Source organism: Oncorhynchus clarkii, chromosome 17 (assembly GCF_045791955.1).
Source record: "Oncorhynchus clarkii lewisi isolate Uvic-CL-2024 chromosome 17, UVic_Ocla_1.0, whole genome shotgun sequence".
In the NCBI taxonomy this organism is placed as follows: domain Eukaryota; kingdom Metazoa; phylum Chordata; class Actinopteri; order Salmoniformes; family Salmonidae; genus Oncorhynchus; species Oncorhynchus clarkii.
Genome location: NC_092163.1, coordinates 60,115,412 through 60,126,441, shown reverse-complemented (window position 1 = coordinate 60,126,441; position 11,030 = coordinate 60,115,412). Strand labels below are relative to the sequence as shown.

At 41.2% G+C, this 11,030-nt stretch overlaps 1 protein-coding gene across 1 annotated transcript; it reads right to left on the bottom strand.

Annotated features, from left to right (window-relative positions):
* Positions 1 to 6,140: 6,140 nt before the first annotated feature.
* On the bottom strand, positions 6,141 to 10,435 carry LOC139369862 (centrosomal protein 15). Its single transcript, XM_071109144.1, has 4 exons — positions 10,316 to 10,435; positions 7,942 to 8,065; positions 7,694 to 7,762; positions 6,141 to 7,500 (listed from the first exon to the last, which is right to left on the bottom strand). Exons 1-4 carry the CDS (start codon positions 10,366 to 10,368, stop codon positions 7,309 to 7,311), a joined length of 438 nt encoding a protein of 145 aa, XP_070965245.1. The 5' UTR covers positions 10,369 to 10,435; the 3' UTR covers positions 6,141 to 7,308.
* Between the last annotated feature and the right edge of the window lie 595 nt (positions 10,436 to 11,030).

Below are 11,030 nucleotides of genomic sequence, written 5' to 3'. Positions count from 1 at the left end.
TTGGATCCTTCTTGGCTCGTTAAGGACACGGGTGGTAGAAGGTACTTTGTGGCTTAGAGGCCTGTGGGTGCTGGGCTTGTAGGAGCCATGTGCCGGCTCTGCCCTACTGGAATCACATCACTGTCTGTCAGTCTCCTTAGATTGACCTCTGCCCAGGACCAGTCCGTTTGCCTGCCCTCAGAGCCCTGGGCCAAGGAGCTGAAGGAGACCCTCTGTCCCCTTGCCCACTCCTTTCACCTCTGTCTCTGGGAGGATTAGAGAACCCTAAACCCCAAACAATCTGCTCCACATTTCCAGCCTCAACCTCTCACTGGACTGACAGCAATGAGATTGGTGTCCATGAGGAATCATGAGTAAATACTAATGTTGGCCACTGTCAAAAACAATTACATAGATAAACAATACAGAAATAAAAGGCAAGAATACAACTGAATATCAACACATTTCTATAACTAGATAAATAAGTGACAAATGCATGAGTATTGTTCTCCATCACACCCTGCCAAGACTGAGCTCTATTTTTGTGGAATTAAATCAGTCTTTCATTGTTGGTCAGGATCACTAATTCTGGGATGTCCGGTGCTAATCCCTTTGACCTGGTCTGGCCCTGCTGAGAAATGTCCACTACTGCTGTGCTTACCCAGAAGTGCTAATGACGTACTACTTCAGAACCACAGCGTCCATTCATGCAAATAAGGCCCCTTATAATGAGATCCTACAAGTTGTCAAATTAGGATGAGCAGTCTCACCAGTTGGTAGGCACTGGTAAGAAGATGGAAGGACTGAACACCGGTATAACTAATTCACTTTATGTGACTTCCATTAACACAATAGAGATTGATCCCAGCAATTAAAATGTAATTGTTTTTCATAAGATAGAAGATACAGTTGAAGTTGGAAGTTTACATATACCTTAGCCAAATACATTTAAACTCAGTTTTTCACAATTCCTGACATTTAATCCTAGTAAAAAAATCCCTGTTTTAGGCCCGTTAGGATTGCCATTACCACTGTCAGAATAATAGTAGAGAGAATGATTTATTTCAGCTTTTATTTATTTATTCACATTCCCAGTGGGTCAGAAGTTTACATACACTCAATTAGTATTTGGTAGCATTGCCTTTAAATTGTTTAACTTGGGTCAAATGATTCGGGTAGCCTTCCACAAGCTTCCCAAAATAAGTTGGGTGAATTTTGGCCCATTCCTCCTGACAGAGCTGGTGTAACTGAGTCAGGTTTGGCCTCCTCGCTCGCACATGCTTTTTCAGTTCTGGCCACAAAGTTTCTATGCGATTGAGGTCAGGGCTTTGTGATGGCCACTCCAATACCTTTACTTTGTTGTCCTTAAGCCATTTTGCCACAACTTTGGAAGTATGCTTGGGGTCATTGTCCATTTGGAAGACCCATTTGCGACCCAGATTTAACTTCCCGACTGATGTCTTGAGATGTTGCTTCAATATATTCACATAATTTTCCTTCCTCATGACGCCATCTATTTTGTGAATTGCACCAGTCCCTCCTGCAGCAAAGCACCCCCACAACATGATGCTGCAACCCCCATGCATCACGGTTGGGATGGTGTTCCTCGGCTTGCAAGCCTCTCCCTTTTTCCTCCAAGCATAATGATGGTCATTCTGGCCAAACAGTTCTATTTTTGTTTCATCAGACCAGAGGATAAAAAAGTGCAAAAAGTGCGATCTTTGTCCCCATGTGCAGCTGTAAACCGTAGTCTGGTTTTTTATTGCGGTTTTGGAGCAGTGGCTTCTTCCTTGCTGAGTGATCTTTCAGGTTAGGGCGATATAGGATTAGTTTTACTGTGGATATAGATACTTTTGTACCTGTTTCCTCCAGCGTCTTCACAAGGTCCTTTGCTGTTGTTCTGGGATTGATTTGCACTTTTCGCACCAAAGTACGTTCATTTCTAGGAGACAGAATGCGTCTCCTTCCTCAGCTGTATGACGGCTGCGTGGTCCCATGGTGTTTATACTTGCGTATTGTTTGTACAGATCAACGTGGTACCTTCATGCATTTGGAAATTGCTCCCAAGGATGAACCAGACTTGTGGAGGTCTACAATTTATTTTCTGAGGTCTTGGCTGATTTCTTTTCATTTTAACATGATGTCAAGCAAAGAGGCACTGAGTTTGAAGGTAGGCCTTGAAATACATCCACAGGTACACCTACAATTGACTCAAATTATGTCAATTAGCCTATCAGAAGCTTTTAAAGCCATGACATCATTTTCTGGAATTTTCCAAGCTCTTTAAAGGCACAGTCAACATAGTGTATGTAAACTTCCGACCCACTGAAATTGTGATACTGTGAATTATAAGTGAAATAATCTGTCTGTAAACAATTGTTGGAAAAATTACTTGTGTCATGCACAAAGTAGATGACTGACTTGCCAAAACTATAGTTAGTTAACAAGAAATTTGTGGAGTGGTTGAAAAACGAGTTTTAGTGACTCCAACCTAAGTGTATGTAAACTTCCGACTTCAACTGTATGTGATAAAAATACATATTCTGTATGTCCAAAGTGTTGTTCAGAACATACTGTGAATGCATTCTTCCTCCACAGTATCAATATTGAAAAGGAAAAAAAAAACAAAATCCACTCTCTCACAAACTAAGAGACAAACCCTCAACTCAAATACAACTAACTATATGTTATAACTTCACTTTCCTCACCAGTAGGCTTGTGGAAAAAGAGCTGGAAACATTAAGCACAATGTAAGTATGCATTTGAAAAGGATACAAAAAAACACTGCAGGAGTTCCCAGCAGTTCAGCAGAAATAGTCTAAGAATAATAAAAAAATCCCAGACAAGCTCCAGTATATGAAAGACATTTGTGTTTAAGTGCACTACAATTGAAAAAGTATGTGCCGAAAGCTTTCTTTGTAAGGAGTACAGAGAACCAGTGAAATGCAGTGAGGTATATGATTATGTTGACACAAAAAAACCTCAGGTCCATTTAGGAGGAAACACTATACTTAAGCTTGGCCAGTCAATACCAAACAGTGTGGCGCTCCCTTAAGGCCAGTGTTACTTCCTTTTAGTGTGCCACATGTAGACTTGTCTTTAATCCACCACAACATGAACAACACAGTCAACTCCTCTCTTAGCCGATACAGTAGGCACAGGCCTGGCTGGCAGGACATGCACTTAGCCAGAGCTGACATGACATGATCAAAGGAATACTATGGGAGTGCATTGTACAGTATGGAGCCCCATGTTATTTCAAGAAACAGCATTTTAACATTGGTTTATTTTTAAATACTGTAGGTAAATTTAAAAATAAAGTGTACTTTAAAAAATGTGATGTTTGTCTTCACTTCTATCACATAATAACAAAATGTTCTAAAATAATAGAAAAATAAAACAAAATTATGCCAAAATGGTAGTTTTGTTGTACAGCACTCACTACACTTGCAGCACATTATTCAATAAAATACAACATGCAATCATCCATTATCCAATCAATTGAAGTCGACAGCTAACCAGTTATTGTGCTTCTCAGGAGGCTCTCAGCATGCTCTCAATAGACGCCCCAAATCATGTAATCATACGGTTTTAAATGCATATGCTATTAGAGATGGAGAGGGTCACCTCCTAGCCTCCTCTGTCTGCTGCTAATCCTGTAGCTGAATTTGAGAGGTTGGCTTTAACCCAGGTGTCTGTGAGGTAATGGGGGTCAGGGGACTCAGGGAGGGTTGTCACGGCTGGGACTGGCTGGCAGGGCCTGGTAACAAGGGCCTGGTCTGCCAACCGGGGGCGTGAAGGGACTGTGGTGTCCGTAGCTAATCCACCTCAGGGCTTTCACCATTAGAATACATAATGTGAATCTAGTCATTTGGAAGGGCTCCAGATCGTGCTCTTCAAAATCCTTTTAGATAATTCGCTGCCTGTCCCCCTGCCCTCACTCACCCTCGTTGCCCCTCCTCAAACCTTCACCCACATCCACCCCTCCCACAACCACCATCCCCCATTAGCCCCCCTCCATGGCGACTGGTGCCTGCCTGACCTCGGGGGCAGGATCGGGTCCCATCTGAGGAGCCAGGGCAGCTGCCAACCATGGCCACTTCAACGCAGGCCATCCGGATGATTGCGTTTGTCAAGCCGCCACTCCGCGTCAACCCAGTGCAGGTTTGATCATCGCAATTAGGCTGGATCAGGGATGCCATCTCTGCCACAGAGAGGGAATGAGAGAAGGAAGAACGAGGGAGGTGGAGGGAGGGCAGAGGGGTGGTTTGTGCTGGTTTGACAGTCAGAAAGCAGGTGGAAAGACTCGCTGCGTTTTTGCATTCCGTTTAACAGTGAGACAGACGTCCACCTTCACATTTTGTCCCATGTACCTTCTCATTATCCACACAGCAGCTCCTTAACACTGTCCCTGAATATGGTTTACTGTATAATGGTAAAATAACCCTAGAAAACACAGACATTCTAACTTTACAAGCAATAACGCTAGAAACACAGCAGTTTATGCAAGCCTAATGGACCTCCAGAAATGAATGGCTCATTTTACACACATTTCTATGGAGTATTATGAACATATGGTAACTGGCTGACCTCAGGCTACCCTTGAATAAAGGGACAATTAAAAAAAGCAATTATCGCAGACACAGAAGGTCCTTCTGGAGGCTTTGTTTAATAAAGACGGCACAATCACATTGTATCTCAAATATAAAGAGGACTCTTCAATAACTATGTAACGGTTTAGACACATTCCAGAGAACAGCTCAATGGCTTAGGCTAATATACCTGCATGTATCCCCCTAATGCACAACATACAGTGCCTTCAGAAAGTATTCATACCCCTTGACTTAGTCTACATTTTGTTGTGTTACAGCCAGAATTCACAAGACCCCACAATGACTTAGTGAAAACATGATTTTGGAAATTTTGGCAAAATTATTTAAAATGAAATACATAAATATATATAATTTACACAAGTATTCACACCCCTGAGTGAATACACATTAGAATCACCTTAAGCAGCGATTACAGATGTAGGTCTTTCTGGGTAAGTCTCTAAGGAACTTTGCACACCGGCATTGTACAATATTTGCACATTATTATAAACTCTGTTAATTTGGTTGTTGATCATTAATTGACAGCCATTTTCAAGTCTTGCCATAGATTTTCATGCCAATTTAAGTCTAAAACATATCTAGGCCACTCAGGGACATTCACTGTCGTCTTGGTAACTCCAGATGTATATTTGGCCTTGAGTTTTAGGTTATTGTCCTGCTGAAAGGAGAATTTGTCTCCCAGTGCCTGTTGGAAAGCAGATAACCAGGTTTTGTGCTAGGATGTTGCCTGTGCTTAGCTCTTTCTGTTTTTTTTTTATCACAAAAAAACTCCCCCTAGTCCTTGCTGATGACAAGCATAACCATAACACGATGCAGCCACCACCATGCTTTAAAATATGAAGAGTGGTGTTGTGTTCGATTTGCCCCAAACATAATGCTTTGTATTCAGGACATCAAGTTAATTTCTTTGTCATATTTTTTTCAGTTTTACCTTTGTGCCTTATTGCAAACAGGGTGCATGTTTTGGAACACTTTTATTCTTTACAGGCTTCCTTTTGTTAATAACTCTGCAATTTCGGTTTCGGTTAGTATTGAGTAACTACAATGTTGTTGATCCATCCTCAGTTTTCTCCTATCATAGCCATTAAATTCTGTTACTGTTTTAAATTGTCCTCATGGTGAAATCCCTGAGCAGTTTCCTTCCTCTCTGGCAACTGAGTTAGGAAGGATGCCGAATTCCTTGAAGCGTCTGGGTGTATTGATACACCATCCTCAGTGTAATTAATAACTTCACCATGCTCAAAGGGATATTCAATGTCTGCTTTTTTTGTACCCATCTGCCAACAGGTGCCCTTCTTTGTGATGCATTGGAAAACCTCCCTGGTCTTTGTAGTTGAATCTGTGATTGAAATTCACTGCTCGACTGAGGACCTTCCACATCATTTCATGTTTGGGGGTACAGAGATGAGGTACATTCAAAAATCATATTAAACACAATAATTGCACACAAGTCCATGCAACTTATGTGACTTGTTAAGTACATTTTTACTCCTGAACTTATTTAGGCTTGCCATAACAAAGTGGGTGAATACTTATTGACTCAAGGCATTTCAGATGTATTTTTTTATTAAATTGTAAACATTTCTCATAAAATTATTTCACTTTATAAGCCAGCAACACAAAAATCGCAATTGAATCCATTTTAAATTCAGGCTAACACAAAATGTGGAAAAAGTCCAGGGTTGTGAAAACTTTCTGAAGGCACTGTATACTGTGTGATGAAGTATGGGGCGTGGTGGAATGGTGTGAATACATGGAAAACAAAAAGGTTAGAAATAAGTTATATGCTAACATTTTAACGGATAAACATATTGAATTGTTGGGTGTGTATATAGTGTGCAACATTTTATTTGTATAGTTTATTATCTGTCAACTCTACAAAGTTAGATGTGTGTCAGCTCATGCTTTTTAATGGACTAATAAGCTAAACTATAATGATTTATTAAGGAAAAAAGTACATTTGCAGTGAATGGAATATATAGATGAAGAAGGTGAATAATAAAACACTTTATTGGTTACATATGCACATTGCTTGTTACAACTAATAGATATCGCACAGTATATGACCAAAACAAGTGCTTTAATGTACACATAAGAACATAGCTAGTATACAGACAATACAGGCAAATAAATAAGAGCACATTTGATTAAATCATTGCTGAGTGACAGACGAAGTGAATGACCTGAGTCTAACTAACTGATGGAATTTGCCTTTGTTATCCAAATCTATGGTGCTACCTCCCCCTAGTGGGCAGATATGAGCCATGAATTCAAAGACACCATATTCTTTGTTTCAAATAGAATTCTGATGGGATGGGATTACCATAACATGTTAAAGGCAATACCATCACACTGAAAGTGAGCATTGCTTGTAAACATTGCAATCAAGAGCAGCAATTCTGCAGACTGAGGGGTAATAGGCTAAATCTGAGCTTCACCCTGAGACATCAAAATCCTGAGCACAAAAAGGAGCTGCAGTGTAAATAAAATGGAAATCAACATGATGCCTACTCAATAATGTTGGTGCTAAGAATACTGTTATTCTGATAGAAAAACAGCCCATATGAGACTAAATATGGCCTATAAAAAAAAAGAGCATTTACCTCACAATAACCTCAATCTACAGTGTAACTGTCAACTGATTTTAGTTTCTCCTTCACTCCATGTTGATCACATAAGATTAAGTCAAAAGCCAAAACAGATTGTCCACTTCAGGTCATTTGACATGTTTCAGTATAGGACGAGGAGGCAGAGCCCCATCTTGTGTGAGGGCATGGTCTCTGGGTGTAGTTTTCTGTTTTTGTTGTTTAGGTGTTCTGCTAGGGTCACTGCTAGGATGTGGGCCCTTACCCAGGAGGAAGCGCTCCCATTCTGGGATCTTCTCCTCAACTGATGCCCAGTAACGAGTCTGAAACAAGACAACAGTACAGCGGCCTGTGTCAACAACAATCTGTGACCCCCTGACTGTATTTGATTATCAGGTATAGTAGGGTCAAGCTGCAAAACAACTCAAAATAGCTCCCATTGAAAATTAGGGGAGGCAAGGCAATCTTCAGAGAGGGCATGTATTGTTAATTTGTTGTTACTAAGAGATCCCTTACCTCCAAACTGAGGATGTCAGGGTGTGGGAGTACTCTTGTTCTGAGACGATTCTCCATTTTCTGCAAGTCCTGTATTTGGAGAAAGGATCAGCCTATCACAAATTCAGCAGCTATTCCTTTACACATGGCCTTCAAAACCTACAGTATACCAGCCTCATCGACATGCACAATAAAAGGCATGCACTGAACGTGTACATTCAAGTAGAGAACCTAGCAGCAGGTCTGAGAGGCACTTGGTAGATTCATACCTGGAGGAGCTGGTAGTTTCTCTCATGTGCAGCTTGTGACAGCTTCACCTGCTGCCTCCTCTTGTTCTTCTGTTGCTCATATCGACTTTCCATCTGCTGAAGGAGCACAGCCCTCTTCCCTAGACTGACACAACATGGATGACTTCCTTAGCTATGCTTCCATGTGAAAATGAGCTTTAGGCTCTGCATGTTATTCAAGTTAAATTGAGCTATCTATACTTTTGTTCTGGATATTCAGCAAGCCAAAGCCACTTATGACATTTTAAACAAACTCTCAGGGGGCCAGCTAAAGTTAACTAAAGGGCTTGTTTGACATTGCAGCCGACAGTGCAGGCAACTGCTGACAGACTGATCTACAAATCACCTTGCATCACAAATAACTACTTAATATTATTTGTAGATCAGTCACAATTTACCCATGATACATCACAGTTTTAATGCTCTTGAACATGCCATTATCAGCTAGCCAGTACTGACTGCCAGTATTCATGTGCTGCAGTGGAGAAGAGCTAGATAGCGCTCACGACCATCAGTATATAACCGAGTCCTGGCCCAATACGCCACAGATGGAGCTGATGGAGAGTGAGATCAGTGAAGACCATAACTCCCTGTATGAACCTGAGAGCTCAGAATCCCAATCATCACAGTGCGAGCCAAGATATACTATCGATCACTTTAGGGGAGGGGGCTGGTGTTCTGGAAGTAGAGAAGGAACAGGCCATTCAACAGCGAATTCAAAGATACACCTATCCATAAAGGGAATCGGAGTGGAACTGTTTTCCCGTTTCAATGGATGTGTCACGGCCCTGCTGTTTCGACTCCCTCTCTCCCAACCTATGAAAAGCCAACTGACATTTGCTCCTGAGGTGTTGAACTGTTGCACCCTCTATAACCACCGTGGTTAATATTTTGATGTAAAAAGGTATTTTGTCAAATTAATTTCATTGATTGATTGTTTGCTGTGCTGAATATTCTCTAACTGTCAGAGTGATGGGACAAATAGTATCTGTAACATACTCATCTGCATCTTAACTTCTTAAAGTGACAATAGAAACTATAACAAAGTGACTCCCTGCTCCTCTTTTGGTAAAATGCTGAGGGATGCGGCTGGAGAAATGTAACCACTCTCAAATTCATAGGCAGTGCTATAGATGCAAGGACTGACCATCCATGATATCAAAATTGATATCCTGTTTCTATGATCTGTTTCCACCCAGTTCGCTTTCGCTAAATGGCATATATTATTAAAGTCTACTTTGACTCTGCCAACTAGCTGCCCAGTGTAGATACCATTACTTTCCAATAGATGGTAGGGAGAGGCATAACTTGCAGTGCATTGAGAGTCACAAATAGAACAAAGTTCTATTTAAGCGCCTGGCCACGCAGACGCGCACGAGCAGAGTGAGTGCAATGATTGAATAACATGTATGTGTAAATGTATTTTGCACCGCTTGCGCATGCGACGCGAACGGTGTAGTCTGCATGTAATTCTTCCTTGTGCCCATAGGGTAAACTGGTGATAAACTGCCAGCCTTAATGCTCTGCAAACAAAATCATAAGAAAAGTTAGAATGATACCGAAACTAAATCACAATGTATTCATAATGTGCACATTGCTGTCTGCGATTAGAACTCTAGTCAAGTCTAGTCAACTCTAGTCTAATCAAAAGGCAAATGTGTTACCATTGCGCCGCACAGCGCTGGTGATAAATATATGATACTGATTATATATTGAGCACCTAACCACTACGGATAAACCTTAATTTATAATCAAGCAACATTTCACCAATTATTTAACTGGCATATCGGCTGCTGACTGGTCGAGTAACCTCTTCTGCCAGGAAGTCCTTCATAAGGATTAGTGACAATATAGATACTTAGTGTCCAATAAATACATCGCCATCCAGACAGATTGACTGGATGTAAATGCAGCCACCATCGGCTGGGATTTTGTGCTGTATCGCCACCATCTCTCTACAACACACACACACTCATTCTCCAGCATCCCCACTCACACCAGTTTGTGTTCGGCTACGCCAACTCCTTAGCTGAGGTGTTTTGTCTGTATTGTTACTGCCACGAGAACGAACTCTGATCTGGGGCAACGATCGGCCCACATTAACGGGTTCAGTAGGTTTATTGGCTCCCTAACTAACATTATTTAATTCTCTATAATAGACTCAGAGTTACTCTGCAAATTCAGCCATTTTTTTAGTTAGCTGGCGTTCTAAATCATAGTGGTTCCATTCCCGGTTAACGTCACATGGTTCTGACTGAGCTAACGTTAGACAACAAGCACTAGCGTTTGCTACCCTTGACGACACGTTACTAATGGTCAAATTTCCCTAAAATTGTTTAACTAGACAATAGCTCACATTTTTTCGTGTTTCTTGTTCAGTTCAACTTCTTCAAATGGAGGAGATGTCATTCTGCTAACTTAATAACTAGAAAGAGATAGACACTTCTGACCTTCTTCTTCGATGAGGTATAACGGTGGTTGGCATCCAATATGTTGCATTACCGCCACCTACTAGACTGGAGTACAACTACCTAATCTAACACTACACTCACAAAAAATTATACAAATAAAATTAAAATCACATCACCCTACTCCACTATTTAAATCTATTTAGTCATACCTCATGCCAACAACCTGAAAGGATGGGACATCACCACTTAACACACCATGTAACTCTTCTGATGTCAAGTCTCGCACGCCCAACTACTTCTCTGCAGCTGCCACCACAACCTCCATTTTCTGCAACTTGCTATCAATGCTAAAAATCCAATCTTTCTGAAACATATATCACTTGTTGGCCTCTCTCTTTGTACTGGTACAGATATACTACTCACACCACTCCTCTCAGTAACACTCCCCCTTGACCCATCTTCCTCTACTTTCTTCACTGCTTCAGCATATGACAACTTCTGCACTACTCTAACCCTGGAAACCTCAACCTGCCTCTCTCACACGGGACATTTCTGACTCCAAGCTCCATGGACACCCCCACAGTTAACACATACCACTCCTTCTCCCAATGCTATACATTCCTTTGTCTCATGCCCTTCTGCACACTTCTCACACTAGGA

Excerpts from the sequence above, each read along its gene's own strand:
- LOC139369862 (XM_071109144.1), bottom strand. The coding sequence starts at position 10,368 with ATGACATCTCCTCCATTTGAAGAAGTTGAACTGAACAAGAAACACGAA. Across the intron at positions 8,066-10,315 it reads AACAAGAAACACGAAAAAAT|TCTAGGGAAGAGGGCTGTGC; the intron begins GTGAGCTATTGT and ends ATGTTGTGTCAG. Across the intron at positions 7,763-7,941 it reads GAAACTACCAGCTCCTCCAG|GACTTGCAGAAAATGGAGAA; the intron begins GTATGAATCTAC and ends CTCCAAATACAG.